Source organism: Ascidiella aspersa, chromosome 8, assembly GCF_963924565.1.
Source record: "Ascidiella aspersa chromosome 8, kaAscAspe10.2, whole genome shotgun sequence".
Lineage (NCBI taxonomy): Eukaryota > Metazoa > Chordata > Ascidiacea > Phlebobranchia > Ascidiidae > Ascidiella > Ascidiella aspersa.
In genome coordinates, this window is record NC_139454.1 from 4,967,694 (window position 1) to 4,986,376 (window position 18,683).

Consider the following 18,683-nt stretch of genomic DNA (forward strand, 5'->3'; position numbering starts at 1 on the left):
TTTTAGTATCTTAGTCAAAACAAAAAGAATTTGAATTAAAACTCTTTGGTTGGAACGATAAAACGTCCTAGAAAGGTTTAACTGTATTCGTTGTCTTAACACCGCCATCTAAGCGTATGTTTGCTCGGCTTAATATTTTGTTTTGTTTCCAGGTTCCGAAAGTGTAACAAGTTTCGGGAGCCGAAGCCACCAAGGTGAGCTTTGAAAAAATCATAGCAACAGTGATTCAATTTTTTTGCTCATTTTCAAGGAAAATGGAATATTTGTTCATTAACAAGTATAGCAAAAATATCAAAGGCTATAAATAAGTAGATATTAGTAAATGATACCTTTAAATAATACCTACTTCTGTATGGACTTTGATATTCTTACTAGGTTTTACTGCAACCTCTAACCATCATGCTCCATATTTAGACTGTTTGGTTAAAAATAGATACAAAAGCATACAAATTACTTCTTAAAATTTACAGAAATGTAAAATTCGTCGTATAGAACACTTCTCCACTTTTTTTACCGAAAACAAATACCACGTTCCAATGTTTACTTTGTCGTTTTACGCATTGGGACCTTTTTCAAACTCGGAAATGAAAAAACATTAAAATCATTGTTGATAATCAATAATTTTTTTACCTAGTTACAAACTCATGTTATAAGTTTAAATTATAAGAATTTGGCATTGGTGTAAAGGTCTGCAAAAATCGCACTAAATAAAGGCAAATTATTAAGCTTACTGTGTCCTCACGGTTAAAGGGCGTTTCACAATCACTGCCTTGCTAATTATTTTTTCACCCAAAAAACTTTTAACAGTTTGACTTTATTGTAAATCTAGGCCTTGTAAATATCACATGAGGCCGAATATTTTGGAAAACTAATAGAAATTTTGCAGCGACTGCTACGATCAAAAATCTTTTAACACGAATGTGTTGGTTTTTGTCTAATGTAGCAAATGCATCAACGCTTGAAACAAGCCCAGCAGGTGATTACTGGCACATCGCTAGGTTATTTCTAAAAGGTTAACGACATTGATTTATGGCTTTGCGCCAAAGTGATTCGCTGTCAAAAAATGGCACGAAATAAGGAGAGTTCAAAGGCTTGGGTTAATAAAATGGCCGAAAGCCGTGTCCTATTGCGAGGCCATTAGCGGCATTAAGTTTGTTGTCAGTACAGTAAATCACACTTAGCGCTATAAGCTCGCTTTATTGCTTCGTCCGGTGCTTCATTAAGTTGCGGTTGCTCTGCTATAAAGACGCCATGTCCGAGTGGCCTATGTTACACCAGTTATTGTCAACACGGTCCAGGTGCACTACTGGTGGTCCACGTGGAATTTACTGTGGTCCACATAGTTCTATAAATCCTTCATAAAACGTTCTTGAAAAGTATATCCTATATTGTAAGAACTTCTAGTAAGAAATTTAATTCACGCTTGTATATAATGCATGCGTGGCATAACAATCATATTCCCTTTGTGATTTTTATTCGATTTGGTGAAGATCTGATCATTTCTATATAAGAAGACTAATTGTACGGTTCCCTAGGTTAGTGTGAATTAGTTTTAAAGTCAGTTTGTTGCCATGTTGTCAATAAAATTTAAATTGTGTTAGTTAAAATAGTTGGCTACTGTGCCAATATTCATATTTTGATTTACTTTATTAAGGACTAAAATTGGATATGCCTTTGAGTTTAGTGACCCATATGCAACACAGTTCAACACAGTTTTAGCTAGTAGCGTGTATGAGGTGTTAGCAACGCTAAAGCATCCATATGATATTCTTTTCAAAAAGATAAAACGTGGGCCAAAAAAGGTTGAGAATGACTGTGTTACACATAATGGATCAAGGTTGCGGTTATATGTACAATGAATATCTAAGCCCACACAGAAGTTGGCAGCTTTTTGAACGTTTCTTATCAATCTTAAGATAATGGCTAGAGGTCGTAGCTAGACGTAGAATGAATATCAAAGCCTACACAGAAGTACGAAATATTTTGTGAACGTTTTCAACAAATCATTATTCATTTTCAACATAGTAGTAATTTCAAAGCTAGGATTTAGTGCTGATATTTTCAACTGAAGAGAAATTCTCGCCACTTTTTTTCTTTGTAAGTCTCGCATAATTAAAGACGAAATGCGCGAATGTGTATAGCAATCGATTTACCTTATTTCAAGTTTTATCACTGATCAAGGTCGCGTCTTGTGACCCCTAGCCGTTGAAGGTCAAATATTTGACCTTGGTTACTAGCTTGAGGCATTCAACTCGCAAACTATCACGCGCCTGTCAAATTTCGCTGTGAAGAACGATTTGCAAATATTGCAATTCTTGAGCCTCGCAAGTCGAGGATGATTTACTGCCAAGTTGTTTATCGCTTTAATCCACGAGGTTTTCTTGAACTTCTAGATCAGTGTTTCTCAACCTATGGCTGGCGACCAACATTGTGTCGGCTTTTGATTTGGTTGGGTCGCCCACTGCAGTCATTTTATATATTGTTAGACTAATTGGGATTGGTTCTAAGCAAGTTTCTCCCAAATTTAAGAAATTTGTATAAGCAACATGAAGACATCGATCATTTTAATTATATTTCAAAGTTTTTTGTTTTACTCGCTTACAAAAAGTTCAGTGAAGAGAATTTGAGCCGTCAAAATTTTGTTATTCTTACGCTCAGTATTTGAGTGGCCGCAAAAAAAGGTTAATAAATAACAGTTTAGATTTTCTGGGATATAAGGGTTTATGAAGCTCCTAAAAAGCCTTAAATATATTTAAAACCACAGTAGATTCCAACAAAACACTGTTCATTACAACAGCAAAGTTCACATTCACCGCATTGTATTTGTTGTTTATCACTCTGGCATATTTTCCAAATCCTTGTGAGCCCGCCTTGTTTACTTTCAAACCGATTCACAAACGTCACTCTAACCTCGAAGCAGCCTTGGTGGCCTTGCGTTAAGTGACGTCACTCAAAGTGCAGATCGAGGCAGGGCCACCAAGGCATGAAATGTGTCGACTCTTTGCGTTGATCGAATATACGCCATTCTTTACTCTTTAGTCTAAGTACAAGGTCACGGGACGAATGCTATTCAGCAGCGGCCTTAACAAAAAACGATTTATTAAACTGTCAGAATCTTGCAAGCCGTCTGTTGACAAGCATTTCGGGCCCGAATCTTCGGGTTTTTTGGTCTCGTTACTAAATTTAAATGCTGTGTTTGCCTGACAAATGCATAAACAGTGTCATGATTAGGCAATAAACAAGGAAAAAAGTGATCGAAGAGTTGCTCCAAAGGAGCAAATGTTTTTGCGACATTAAGCCATAAATAACGGGGTTGCAAAAGTACAATCTGTGGGTGCACATGTCTGCTGTTCTTACTCGGACACTGTTTTATAGTTAACTGTTCTTTCAAGCGACTCAAACCCTATTTAAATGCGCAAAGCACGAAAATAGATTTGTTTGGTTAAATTGGCGGTAAATTCCAAGTAACACAATTAGGCACATAACAGAGATTCGCATAGTGCCCTAAATAACGATATTAATAATCCAATTTAATAGAAATTGTTTGCCGAGGTTTCGAGCCACATAGCGCAACATTCCATAGTATGCATCACGCTTTTGTGCTGATGTATGTAACACAGAGACAGGAACACAGCAAAACCCAAAGTTTTTTTAGGGAATATTTTATCATGTTGCTGCAAATAGCTTTTACGAAGCCGAAGCTAAACCTTTATAATCCCCTTTTAGGCCTCCAAACTATTTTTTAGGGTATGGATAACTGTAAGGATTGACGATCGCTGGCCGAATTAAAAAAAATTGTTTAGCTTTTTTAAATAATTAACCGTGATATGAAGGATAAACTGTTCAAAAAAGTTGCATAGCCGAGCGTTACAAAATTGTCGTTCAGTTTAATTCTGCTTTAAAATTTAGTTTTGAATTGCAAACGGCTACATTTTAGTTTATCTTTATTACGAAAATTGGCAGCTGGCCGATAGAATTAACTCGGGACCGGAGTTTGATGACTCCTGATTCTAGATTATAAACCTATTTTTTCTTAAGATCGTTTGTCAACTTCGTTTCAAAACACCGAACCGCAGTACGAAAAAAATCCGCATTTTGACCAATGCTTTTCAATGTATGATCTAACATTTTGCTAAACTTGTATTTGCAGACGCAATCCCAAGAAATGTTTCTGCCCTGTAAACGACCCCACAATGCCGAGAGGTAAGTGCTCCGATGACGTCGTTTCCGCTTCCGCGTTTACTCGACCAAATCACAGGGATCGAAATATTGCCGATGACAACCCGTAGAACAGCGTTTTTCAACCCATGGGTCCTGACTCTAAATTGCGTCGCCGTTTGACTTAGTTGGGTCGCCGACTGCAGTAGTCCACTTGGTTAGGTTTATTAGGATTTAGGATTTTGTCTAACATCACGAAGATATTGCTCATATTAAATAAATTCGAAATTATTAATGCTAATGTCTCATACTGTTGCTTCCAGGCAACGTAATAATAAACAAAATCAGCTTTGAAATAAGCTATTGCTGCCAGGCATAATATATAACGGAGTGTTGCTCTTCCAGCAGTATATATAATAGATCGACGTTTCGACGTGCTATACAGAACGTCTTCATCAGGATACTGACGTATCTATCGTATAAATCGACAATAACAATTTGCGCGATTAAAAACTCGCACCAACGCTCAAAAACAGCTTTGTTGTTATCCAACATTTTGCTTTAGCGGTCGGTGTCATTCACCCTGACGAAGGCGATTTATAGGTTGCCGAAACGTTGGTTAGGAATCAGAATTACCATAGAGATGTTTTTTATTAATACTGCTAATGTCTTATGTTGTGTGCTTACAAAAATTTCGGTGAAGACAATTGGGTGACAAGGACTTCGCTGTTTTACTTCCACTTATTATTTGGGTCGCCACGAAATATAATTGAGAGACAGTAATGTATAACCCTAGATTTCGTGCCTTTTGCGTGGGAATGAACTGCAATGTGGATTTTGATTACACACGGACTATATATTTTGACTTGAATAATCATAAATTGCAAATCAATACGAAAGATGCCATATTATTTGACCGAGCCAAGAGTCCACCAATTTTTTTGATAAACGGCCGGATATAATATTTTGTATTATGTTGGCTTGTACGGCATTTTTCTTAAAAATACAAATGTAGTATTTCTGCAGCCTTGGAAATAATTGATTTGACATTGCAAGTTAAATAGATTTGGATTTTAGTAAAATAACCGCAAGTATTTTATAAATATTGTGTGTCATGCTTTAAACGCGTATGTTACGTCATTCAGCCCAAAATAAATCGAAGGTGTACGCCCCAGTTTTAGTTTCAGTATTTAACTACATCACAAAAGTCGCGTGAAGTTTTTGCGGAAAGCCTTTAATACTTAATGGCGTGTAAGGAGTGTAAAGCCCACCTTTTGCCCAGATTGAGTTTCTCGCTCGCACGAATGTGCTGCTTTGGGATGGGCGGTTTTCATTTCAGGCCGTGATCTTGAAATCCTAGCTCTGCTCTATTTCAGGCACATAGCGTCACACTTTGTTCTTTAGCGGAAAGTATCAATAAACCAAATTAAGGCGTGTGGCTGTTGTTTGCTGATCTATGTAATACTGGACGTTTGTGGGTTATAAGGCGTATTGCATTCTCTTTACCCGACGAATAGGATCTGGTTTTTGATCATGTTTATTGGTTTTTGCATTAATGCTGAAAAAAAAAACATTTACAAAGTTTGATAAACTCAGTCGAACTGCAGGACGACAAATATAATTATCATAACAAGCTGTTTTTTTTTTTTAAACTTTAAGTAACTTAAGCTTAGGCGTAGATTTCCTAATCTGCGAGTTTTTTTATATAAATTTACTTTATAAAATAAGGACATGAGATTTTTTCATTTTTTGTTATTTTTTTATTATAAAAGGAAAACTTTAATGTCAGTCTAACGCGAATCGTTTTAACATGGACGTTATTTATCCAAAAGTTCAGGTTAGCTTGTTCCAACTAAAATAATTTTATTTGTTCTTATCAGCCCCGTGAAAAAGCACTATTATTTATTAAACCTTTTGTACGGTATTTAACAATATACCGCAAGTTGATGGTATATTTTACTTGTGAAAAATAGCTTAACGTTTTGCCTTTTTTATTTGTTAAATAAATGTTAAATGTTAAATAAAAAAACGATCATCGCTTTTGTCTCACTGAACATATTTCGCTCTATGTTAAAAACGACCACTTCAAATTAAATCCGCTTTTTTCTGGTCAGCAATCCTTCGTCTGTCGAAGAAGTGCAAGTCTCGCTTGACGCGCATCTATCAGAGGATCGGGCAAGTTTCTGCGGAAAAGGTGAGGTCGAAATCCCGCAGAGGAGCGCGATTCCCTCCGAAGTCGCGACGGGCTTCGCACAGACGCGGTAGCCGGTATTCCGAGCGATCTTACTACGGAAGGGCAAAACGACAACTCCTTGACCCAGCTATGGTAGGTTGGGTTTTAATCAAAAACTGATGATGCATTAGTTTGTGGCGAAAAGTATTTTCTATGAAGAAGTTGTGAATGATTGGCTTTGATTAAGACAGGAATGTCTAAATAATATTTAATGTGCTACGTTTTTCCCATTTATAAAGTTAACCTGATATAATATAATTACCAGCAGAGCTTTTCCAAAACGAACTCGGAGGAAAATTTGCGAATATTTTAAGTGTTTGGAACTAAGTGTTTTTGACAGCTATTTGAGGTTATTTTTGTTACGTTTTCTCAAATAAGTCTATTAATTGTTTTTCTTAAATCTTTAAACTTCATGATTTAACTGATAAACTTCTTGTTATAACTTTGTTTGTTAATGCTTTCCTTAAAATTGCGGCATCTTTCAATAAACGCTATGGAGTGGCGTCCAAAGAGAAATGCGAAACTCCACTTGTAATCTTGTTTCCGAAAACGAAACAACTTTCCTATATTGCCCAAACTCGGGGAGATTCATGTTTGGATTAGTGAGGTTTGACGGTCCGGACATGGTCGGGATCGTGAGTTCGAACCTCACCATAGGCTAATTTTACGAACAGAATGCAAGCATTGGCGGGCGTCATGGTTGGTTCTCGACTTACTCGCCTCTTAATACGCTTAGCTCAGTTGGTAGAATGACTGTCGCGTTATGGCCGGAGGTCGTGAGTTCGAACCTCGCCGCAAGCTAGTTTTACTAACAGGATGCAAGCTTTGGCGTCATGGTTGTTTCTCGACTAGCTCCACTCTCACCCTTTGTAGCTTAGTTGGTAGAGCGACGGTCCCGGTATGACGGAGGTTGTGAGTTCGAACCTCACCGCAGGCTATATGTGTCTTCAGCTTCCCCTTGTTTGCACTATGCATGTCATCCTGATTAGACAGGAAGATTTCGGGCATAGCCTTAACAAAGTCACCGGTATATGGATGATTAACGCTGTATTTTATTTCCAGAGTGTCCAGCCTAGCAACATCACACTATCACTTCTGCCATTGCTTCCCGGTTGTGAAATCAACCCCCTCACCAATGCCATCCTCTGCAACAGGCGTGAGTACTTGTTTTTAGCCGGTTACAGAAGCAACGGTGTTTTTAGCCGTTTACAGAAGGAAAGATTTCACCAAAATTTTGTCCTGTCGAATACCTTTGTATCGCAATGACCACAGCAGACCTTAAAGTTGGGGGTATAGATTAAAAATGCCTTTTTGGCGAAACTGATTGACTTTGATTAAGACAGAAAATCTCAAAGAACATTTGCGCTTAAACTTGAGTTGTTTGCTATTGTCGTCATTTTGTAAGGGCGAAGAGACACATTTTATTTTTTTACACATTTAGTTTGCCATTTATTTGAAAACAAACTTTATTTCTTATTTACGTAATGCCGGCTTACTTTAAGCTTTATAAATAAACTAAATTTTTAATGACCAATAAAAACGAGCTTTATCGTTTATATTTCACCCGCAATGTTTTCAAAATTTAAGCAAATTTTGCTCTGAACTGACCTCAATAAATCTTACCATATATAATTACTTTTTTCGGACAGCCAACCAAATCAAACAGCGACTTATATTTTTTGTGAGAACCACTGCTTCAGTGGGTAAACGCAAATTTGCCTTATAAGCATTTCCTTCCGAGATTTAAGAACCTTGCAGTAAATCAAGCGTTACGCCTGCATATTGTGAACACACTTTTGCGGTTTGGGGTTTAGGGGGTTACACCCTTGAGCCCCATCTGCGCACGCAACAAGACCGCGGACTAATTACCCAAAACGCCCCATTCACCCATCACCCCGTCTAGACTCTTTCATCCTTTTTCTTAAGGAAACCGATACATATAGATGTCGTTTAAGGCTTAATGCCTGATATGGTTGCGAGATGATGAATAAATTTAAAAAATCAACAGGTTACGTTTAGAGAGAGATTTAACATCTTTCAAATATTAAGGACACGTTTTTTGCTCGTTGAAAATTGATCGTTCACTTGGTTGTAAACACGTTTTATGTTGTGCGTTGTATAGCATACGTTTTGCAGATGCTTCTACATTTAGTTTTGCTTTTTTTGTCATATATGGAAAATAAAAAGATTTTTCTAACTTTCGGGATTTTCTCATTCTACCCTTTTCATCATTTTCTGAATTAGAAACACTTATACAAAGAGAGCTGATTTCTCGGAAATAGTTAGGTAGTTTTACCATTACTAATAAACATATAATTTTTTTAAGTTCCATTTTGAACTCGCACCATGAAACTCATGTAAGTCGTTCAAAATGTTCAAACACGATTGTCATTTCGGTAAAATATTTTTTGGTGTAGTTCATAACTGATTTTGTGCCGTTTACCAGAACTTTAGAAATAAGAAAGCCAATCTCATACTGTTATTAAAAAATAAAAAACGTTGATTTTTGCAAAAAAGTTGATTTCAGCAAACGACTCGGTGAAGAACAAGTTCTAAACTTTGCTTCACTTTTACAAATGCCACTGCCAACGTTATGGTAAACGGCGTTACAAACATTATGAAAAATACAACATAAATTAGACGTAATAAGAATATCAAAGCCCATACAGAAGTAGGTATCATTTTGAACGTTTCGAATAACTCCACAACATAAATTAATAATGAATTGCAAAGCCAAAAGTCTCACCTTTTCTAAGTGATGGTTGAATTTCTTCTCAGTCACATTAACTGAGGATGATACAAGTTTGTATCAAAACGTCTTAATCAGGATGATCTACTCGACCTTTTTGACTTTGCAATTCATTATTAGGCTACATTACAGATCCGTGTATAGTGTACCCAACAACATAAATTAATTTTGTCGTGACAATGGTGCTTATACTGTTTTTTCAATGTTTAATTTATTCGCAAACTGAATATGTAATAAAATATTAACTTATTTCCTCGCCCTTAACGATAATGACGACAATGACAAACGGCAGCAATATACTTTAGATTAGACTTTCTTGTCTGAGTCAAAATCAGTCATTTATAGGTTCTAATCATTAAGGGAAATGTATTTTGCGTATCCGGTATCATCAATATATTTCATTTCTTCGCTAATTTATCATCAACATTGTGCTCTAGCTCCCTCCAGCGATCGACGGTGGAAGCAGAGAGTCCATTCTTCATTGGAAAAATCAATCCAGCAAATGTACCACAAGATCAAGTGAGTCAACTGTTTCAAAGTGGTCAATGAAATCGTATATATGAAAGCTGTTTTCAGTAGAAAAAATTCAGAATTTGGTGAAAGCTTCTCTTTGTTAGGCCTAAATCACTTTTGTCAAACAGAGGTTTTCATGATCTCAGTATTTCTTTAATAACAGCCGTATTTTAAATCTAAAAATCATATGGTACTTTTACACAACAAATTTAATTTTTACTTTAAATGCAAAATAGTTGTGTGTACAATGTACATGTACATTGCACAGTACACTGTGATGTAGCGTCGTAAAAGCATTCTTGTGACACATTCTCTATCGACTTGTCATTGATCAGGTATATGCGCACGGTGCAGCGTTGTACGAAAGCTAGTCGAGCCCAGTTCAACAACAAACCCAGGGTAAAAGTGTGCAAGTGCCCCACTTCGACCCCGGCAGCCCCCAAACTACCCCAATCATCTGAATCGAACCCCAATAAGTAAGTTGAAAAAAAAAATGCTACCTACTTCTATATATGCTTTGGTGTTATTAGTATCGACTGGGAGATATTAGATCTTGCTTATTATGATTTTGTATATAAAGGTGATCGTACCTAATTAGTTTTGTTATTTTAAACATTATTTTTGGCCTCGAATTTCTTTTGCAAAATATCTAATCAGTAATACCTCAATCTTAATTAAGGACAAGAAAATTATTCACTAAACACAAAGTATACGTTTTTTTATATTTATACGGCTTTAGTTAAGATCGGAATGAATAAAAGTTGCTTTCTTATAATATTTGTTTTTAAATGAAAAAATCATATGATACTTTTACACGACAAATTTAATTGTTACTTTAAGTAGAAAATAGTTGTATGTGCAGTACACTGTGGTGTAGCGGCTTTACTCGTCGGAAAAGTGACATTTTTAACAATTTAATACGTTTTTAATCCTTCACTGGTTTATTTTTTTGTTCAGGATTTTTTTCCCGCTTTTTTTAAGGCGAGTTTCTACTTATGCTAAGTACTTTAAGTTTGGTTTTGTAATCATTGTCTTAAGTTTCACTCAAGTCCAAAAGTCAAGTCTAAAGCCTAGTTATTTTCTTCACAAGTGTAGTCCAACTTTTAATTCAAATGAAGGTATTAAAAAACAATGACCTAAGTGTACTTAAGTTATTCCTTAAATCCTTGGCAGAGAAATCCAGGACAAGTTGCGTTCGGCCCAGCGCCGGCGCCTCGAAGAGTTCCGGAACCTTACGGGGGGCAGGAACGAGGCCAGAATGGCCAAGAAGGCCCGGAAGGCCTCGCGGAACAGCTCTCTCCCCTCAGACCGGTGTGGGGAGAGGGGAGTCATGTGCTTCCGATTGTCCCGGGACCGATGGGCGACCCCGCCTGTTTGGGAAGGTGAGATAATTTATCATTTCTGACCGATAATGTCGTATATGGCCGAAAAATCGAGTCTCGCCAATAAAATCGTGTTTGTCCAAAAATATTATTTATGACCGATAATATCGTGTTTTTCGATTCTATCGTATTTGACCCATTTTATCGGTTTGTTCGATAATATCATTTATGACCGACAATAATGTACTTGAACGATAATATCGTGTTTGACCGATTATATTTGTGTTTGTCCAAAAGTATCAGTTATGACCGATAATATCGTTTTTTAATTTTATCGTATTTCAACGATAATATCGGTTGTTTTTTCGATAATATTATTTATGACCAACCATTTTGATTTTGAACAATAATATCGTATAATATCGATAATAACTTGTTTGTCCACAAATATGACCGATATTATCGCGTTTTCTGATAATATGGTATTCGAACGATGTTATCGGTTGTGTGTTCGAAAATATCAATTTTTAACTGGCAATATTAGATTTAAACGATAAAATTTTGTAACTTCGATAATAAGGTGTTTGTCAAAAATGTCATATTTTTCCGATAATATCGTATTTAAATTATGTTATCTCTTTGTAGATAATTTTCTATTCGTCCAAAAGAATTAGGTGTTCCTCTGACAATATCGTGTTTAACCGATAAAACGGGGGGTTATTAGACTTTTCTGTCTTTGTTAAAGTAAATCATTAATAAATTCGAGTCATTTACGAGAAAAATATATTTCGTCACAAAATAAGGCATCATCAGTTTCTTAATTCGAATGAAAATTCGTTTAAATTAACAGACTGATGGTGCCTCATTTGGTGGCGGAATATATAACCAAGGCAGGGAAGTCTAAGGATGTTTGCTCGCAATTGAACTCATTGTCGCCATTTACGTGTAAGGACGAGGGGATATCTTTTATTTTACACATTCAATTTACCTTTATTCATGTCCTATTTCTTCTGTTACTTTGTTCAGGCGAGGAGCAGTGTTATTGCACCAACTCGAACAACAACACTTACTGGTGCGTGCGGATCATAAACTCGACCACCAACGTACTCTACTGCGAGTTCGTCACCGGGTTCGTCGAGTACTTTGACCTGAACACTGATCCGCATCAGGTGAGTGCGAGTGGACTCGGCCGTCGAAATTACGAGTAAAAATATGACGCAATAGATGTCGACGGTGGCAGTAGGTTTGTCAGCAGATGTCGAACGAGTTATTTATGCCGCAAAAACTTTCAAAGTCTTTGGTGTTGCGATATCCGGTTTTTGTATTTAGTGTTTCTTTTAGTCTTTCATACGGTTCATGAAGGGTGATTTATGATTTCTCGATTTCTCTCACAACAGTTGCGATGCCAAGTGAGATAGCAGCAACCACGTGGTTAAGTTTTGCAGGCGATTGCGTCACACCTCTTACGATAAATTGGTCCTATCGGGGTCGTCCTTTGCAGCCCAGAGGTGAAATAAATCGGATTTATATTTTTAGTTTTGAAATGCCAATGCAACGATGGTAATTTCTGCTCAAACTTTATTGGATAGAAATATAAAAAAATGTCTATTTGAAAGTGAACTGTCTTAGCAAATGACCAAACATACTTCGTACGAAATTATTTCGTACAAATTAATCACTTCAGGGTTTTCTAAGCGCACATAAATCACAACCTCTCAGCAGCGCGTAGTTTAATCACGTCACCTGCTTGCATGAAACACAACGGGAGGCAAGTCGCGTGTCGCGAACACGATAAACAAACGCTATTACCCAATAATAGTTAAAAGGAAACAATACACTATTTAGCGAAGCAAAGTAGGATAGTACATCTTAACATTTAGTGACACTAAAAATCTACTTTTACATTACTAATTATCTTAAAAAACATGTCAAAATCATCTTTTTTTGAAATCTAGCAAACTATCGTTTTCATTACGACGCTTGTTGTAACATTTCGTTTCAGTTTTAACCTTTCGGAGAAAAATGTTTCGGAGAAACTTAAGTCAAACAATTTACTTAATAGTAAATGTGTTTTTTTATGCGTAAAGGGTTAAACGCCTAAATATACGATTTTGAGCCAACAGTTGAAATTTATTTCCAAAATGATTTTAATAACTAACTTTTTAAGGCAATATAATTTATGCATAATTATTTATTTATTGTCAATTATATTCAAAAATCTTAAGAGTCTTGAAAACAGGAGAAACCAAAGCCTGGTAGTTGTAAATTCACCTATTGATCCACCTCCATTAGAAAAATAACGTTGGAAGAAACAATGCTTCTTAACACTGCAGCAAATAATTGCATGTCAAACAAAAAATGCCTCAAAAAACAAAACTGACCTAATATCCCCAACAAATAATCCCCATCAACTCTTTATCCGGTTTTGCCTACACACAAACCGGTTGCTGATATTGCGCACTCCAGCCATAATTCCAAAATAAGAACAAAACACAGTTAATAACAAGACCAAAATAGGTCTAATACCTAATAGTAGTATTACCGTCTAAATCGGAAGAAGTCCTAAACCCGTCGGAAAAAGACCTAAATGACCACAATTGGGCCTATAAAACATTTTACCTAACCCCAAACCTCACCCTAAGTACATAACTAACTCTCCTAATTAATTTCACCCCAAGCCATTTTGCTAATCTCGTCCATTACAATAACCCCTTACAGGGCCAACAAATCCGGTGTCCTAACGCGTTATTCAACTTAGGGCGTCCAAATGTCGATACCGAAACGGCCGATGCCAGGCCGACGCCCCCCGATTGTTCCATCCCCTCTCCCTACCGTTTTAGGCGTTATTTAGGCCTTATTCTGATGAATTTAGAACAGGGGTCGGCAACCCCCGGCACGCGTGCCACTTGTGGCACGCAAGATGATTTTGCATGGCACGCCAATTGATTTAACGCGCACGTTATATCACTTTAATAAAATGCAACCATTGCATCACTACCACATCATTAACATTACTATTAGATCACTAACACTATAGCGCTAACTAAATGGTTGCACACACCGCCAGTTCGTGTCACAAATAAGTGTCTTAACTGTGTTGTACTTACTATTATTTCTTGTGGGCGTTATACTTGTTGTTAACCACTAACTGTTCGTATTACGTCACAATGCCCAAAATTTGGCGTAACGTTTACTACGTTAAAGCAGGGCATTTTACATCAGTGGTTCTCAACCGCCGGTCCGCGTCAACTTTCCTGCCGGTCCGCCAAATATAGTACAAATTTATATCTCAATTGCAAAAAGCTACAACTTGTTTAGGTCTTAAACTTTAAGACCAGTTGTATGTGAAAAACTTCAATAGAACCTCGTATAACACGTGTGATATCTTTAAGACAGTAGCAAATTTCGCATTACATTGAAGTTTTCGTTATTTGCTTTTAAGTTGCATAATTTTGTCATAATTACATTTTGGGTTGATTTTAATTTTTGAAGGTCCATCGGTCCGCAAAAATCGTTTTAAAATTTTACCGGTTTGTAAGCAAAAAAGGTTGAGAACCACTGTTCTACAATAAAAGTAAGCACGTTTGTTTTTGTGCATCTGAGAAACCAACAAAAAGCGAAAATGATAGTTAACACTTCTAGGTATCGACTCAAAAAGCATTGAAGTATATTTCAAAAAAGATCCGTAAATTAGATGTCAGATCACAGCAGGACTGCTGAGTCGGACTCGGGAGTCGAGTAAGACCAGGTAAAACTACCCAAGTCCGACATGTGCGGCATGCGTAGCCTACTACCAAATTTTGAAACTGATTTAGGCAGCAAACTGTAAATTGTTAAGGTGGAATAGCATATGCTCGTGGCATATTTTCCATGACCCTATGAGTGGATTGCGGAATATCCACCTTATTTTCGTAAATTGGTGAAATACAGAGGCTGAGTCGGACTCGGGTTGTTTTTAACCGACTCCGCAGCCCTGATTGCCAGTGCGAAACCAAACATAGAAAAATGTTTGGAATGCGAGTTGTTAACATTTTGACATTATTCAAAAACTGGCACACTGCGTACGAAAGGTTGCCGACCCCTGATTTAGAACTTATTCCGACAGGCTTATTCCTTATTCAGACGATTAAATTCTTATTCTGTCGTGGATACTACTGCGTAACTAATTGTAACTAATTGCTATTTCATGCTTTTATTGCATCGATTTCCTTCGCAGCTGTCCAACACCTACTATGAGCTGAGTAAGGCAAAGCACATCAGTCTTTACGCTGAGCTCGCTCGTCTGCGTTTATGCAAGGGACTCGAGCAGTGCGAAGGTCGGACCCAACAACCCCGCCAAATCGAATCAACTACGCCCACTAGCGTGCCCACGAATTCGCCTACGCCACCACTAGAGGTCGAACCGGAGCTAACAACCACGGTGGTCGCTCAAGCGTCACCTACCGACAGGCCAGGGATCCCCACAAATTATCCACCAGGTGGGGTTTTAGTGCTGTTTGTTATTCTGGTATAAATGCAGTTTATTGCGAATTCAGTGCGCTACGGCGGCTTGCTTAACGAGAGATTAAAAACTATTAGGAATGTTAGCGCTGTATGAAAAATTAATTTCGAACGAATTTGGCATTAAGGCAATTATTGTTTTTTAGAAGTCCGAAATTCTTTCACATTTTATATTCTTTTCACATTTTATAGGAGCCGTTTTTGAATATTATTACAATGCCTGGTAGTAACAGTTTGTAAATTTAACTTAACGTTTGTTCAACTTTAGGGACAAACTACAATCAAAACAGACGAAAATATCGTATTTTTGGAAGGTATGTGCTTTATTTATTTTGTGCGGGTTCCTAGTGTATTGTAGCTTTGATTATTATTTGCATAAACTTGTTTATGTAAACTAAAAAAATATAAATTTTTACTGTTATATGCGAATGTTAAGTTTGAATTGGAGAAATAACATAACGTCACAATTTCGATGTGCATTAGTTTCTAAGCACACAAAAATATAGAAGCCAAAAAAGACACCAAGAAAAAACAAAAAACTTTTTGTGATTTTTTTTGAAGAGGCATAACTGTTTGATTCCTCAGTCGTCTTAAATTATGTGCAACAAGAATCGTGTGTTTTAAACCATTGCACCAAGTCAGTTTGTTTTACCCGAGAACAAAGTAAATACCAGAGTAGGAATTTTAGTCCCTTACAATCCTAACTTTGATAAAACGCTTGCGTTGCAATCATATGACGTTATAGAAAAGCTAAACAATGACGTCACCAAGCCATAAGTTTACGTCATACTTTTCTCTGTTTTGCGCAGAAACAGAAAAAAGAACAACCCGAAAAAGCTGGACATCGGGCGAAGGCGTCAAGGTCAAACACGGGGTCAAGGTCAAACTCGAGGTCAAGGTAAAACTCGGGGTCAAGGTCAAAGTCGAGGTCAAGGTCAATCTAGAAGTCAAGGTCAAACCCGTGGTCAAGGGCAAAACCGGCCTCAATCTAGAGGCCAAGGGGTCAGAAATGACGCCAATGACGTTTTCTGTACGAGGTGGATAAAACAGTGTCCCAAAAATCGGGGGGTAACACCCTAATGAGCGACCCCGGAACCCCTGGAACCGACCCGTGTTTCCCCAGGGGGTGTTTGCTGGAATTTGTAGCGCCAGGGCAGAATTTCTGTGTGTCGCTATTTCTTCTTCACTGCCCTCTTAAATCGCCAGTGGATGTTTCTGATACGCTTGGCTTGCCCTTGTTGTGAACTATATTTGTTTTTCTTTTTGATTGAGTTAAAAAGATCAAGTGAAACTTTTCGTTTCCCTTTCAGCGAGTCATAAGTTTGAATTTTGGCTGCAGTAATTTTTAGTACATTATGTGAAGATAGACATTTTTATTGTTTTTTTTCTTTGGGAAATTATGTTTTATGTTGTTTTGTTTGACTTCACCTCTTCCATTTAAGGTTAAAGGTCATCTTTAGATCGGCGAAAGACCAGGGCTGACCATATTCTGTTTCTTAAAAATTCTTAAATCGCTTTCAATTCGTAATATATTTAACTACGACAGAAATATTGTACGTTGAAAAAATTTCCTTTTTCCAACGAGATTTAAATAACGCGCCTCATATGAATAACCAATTGTAGAAAATCTTTTCTAAATTTAATCACAAAATCGAAATAATTATTCTATCGTTTTAAACCAGTGTTTGTAAACCCATGGGCTGTTCGCCAGGGGTTGGTCGCAGACTGATGAAGTTTATACAGTTGGATTTATTTATCCACAGAAAATGGTTTGTTCGCTTGCAAAAAAAGTTTAGTGAACATAACTGGGTCGCCAAAGTTTTGCTGTCATGCTTAGTGTTTGGGTTACCCCCCAAAAAATGGTTGAGCCTCAATTTTCTAAAGCAACGTTTTCAAATCCTGGGTTTCTCCACAATGTCTTTGAATTGATTTGCATCTGATAAAGTCCATTAAAAAGGCGTTTCTATTTTTAAATCACTCGATTTCTATCTACATTAGCAAAAGAAAAAAAAAAAAAAAAAAGAAAAAAGAGTTTTTTTTTTTCAACTCAATTTCCTCGTTTACTTTTAGTCCAGCGCTCATTACTTTTGAAACCAGACAATATATATTTTTTTACATTTTCTCGTTAAAAGTTTCCTGCTCCTGTATTCTTCTATACTAAGAAATTTTCTATACTAACCACAAACTATGTTGAGGCTTTGACATTTACTCCACTCTAGGTATGTCCGACAATATCTGATTAAAGCCGATACCTGATGCTAACTGGTAGTATCGGTACTACTATATCGGTGCCGATACGATACCAAATGATATAGGAATTTTGGCTTGATTTGTGATCCAATGCAGTGATTCTACCTTGAAATGTAAATTTATCAGAAATATTAGGTTAACTAGTGGAGATAACTAAACTTTTTGATGCTGAAGTAAATTGTGGCGAAATACCTTGAAATAAATAAACCTGTGAACGTTTTATCTATTTTGCTTGTTTGGACATAGTAATGACGTCATTTGGTATCGGATCGCGATACTTATCGTCCGAAATATCGGGTATCGCTATCGGAATAAAATGTAAATTATCGGACATACCCAGTCAACGCCTTTTTTAATCTTTTACCAGTTTGTTAAAAAAAACTTCAGACCTTATCGAAAGTCGAGCTAGCGTGTACTTTAACTTGAATTTCATTCAATTTTTTTTTAACTTCGCTTGAATTTTCGCACGCGCGTTTCTTGCAAATAATTGCCCCGTTCAGCAGCATACGACAGTTAAACTCGTTTTCTACCTGTTTTTAGCTTTTCTCAGTATTAAGCGGCTCTGCTTGAACGCTTTTCATGGATCTATCTCATTTTTTTCACGCTCGGCTGCACATGTCAATATTAGGGCTGGGATTTTTTTTGTGCGCTATCTTTTAAACGCTCACCATAGTAATAGGCTTCATTACCACAGAGATGAAAGTAAGTCGGAATGGTAAAATGATTTTTTTTTTAGTTATATCGTATCAGTAAAATTGTTGTATTTTTACCAGGCCATGTAATATTTTTCATAGGGCCAGCCCACTATCTTCTTGAATGTATGTATCATTTCAGTTGCTTATCCGTGCACCACGTTCAGCGATAAAAATAGGTCTCTTAAGTTTACTTATTTTAGAGTTTAGACCTAACTTTGTGACGTCATCTCTTAACATTCATTGGTTCTATTGAGAAAACTTTT

General features: G+C 36.8%; 1 protein-coding gene across 1 annotated transcript in view; it reads left to right on the forward strand.

Annotated features, from left to right (window-relative positions):
- Positions 1–16,970, forward strand: part of LOC146135294 (extracellular sulfatase Sulf-1-like) — a 41,027-nt gene extending 24,057 nt beyond the window's left edge. Inside the window, exons 12-22 of the mRNA XM_083396385.1 lie at positions 153–194; positions 4,151–4,203; positions 6,273–6,484; positions 7,454–7,547; positions 9,578–9,659; positions 9,989–10,129; positions 10,827–11,035; positions 12,002–12,144; positions 15,192–15,453; positions 15,744–15,789; positions 16,285–16,970. Coding sequence (XP_083252511.1) covers positions 153–194; positions 4,151–4,203; positions 6,273–6,484; positions 7,454–7,547; positions 9,578–9,659; positions 9,989–10,129; positions 10,827–11,035; positions 12,002–12,144; positions 15,192–15,453; positions 15,744–15,789; positions 16,285–16,555 — 1,555 coding nt within the window. The 3' untranslated portion in view covers positions 16,556–16,970. The remainder of the gene's footprint in view (positions 1–152; positions 195–4,150; positions 4,204–6,272; positions 6,485–7,453; positions 7,548–9,577; positions 9,660–9,988; positions 10,130–10,826; positions 11,036–12,001; positions 12,145–15,191; positions 15,454–15,743; positions 15,790–16,284) is intronic.
- Positions 16,971–18,683: the final 1,713 nt, after the last annotated feature.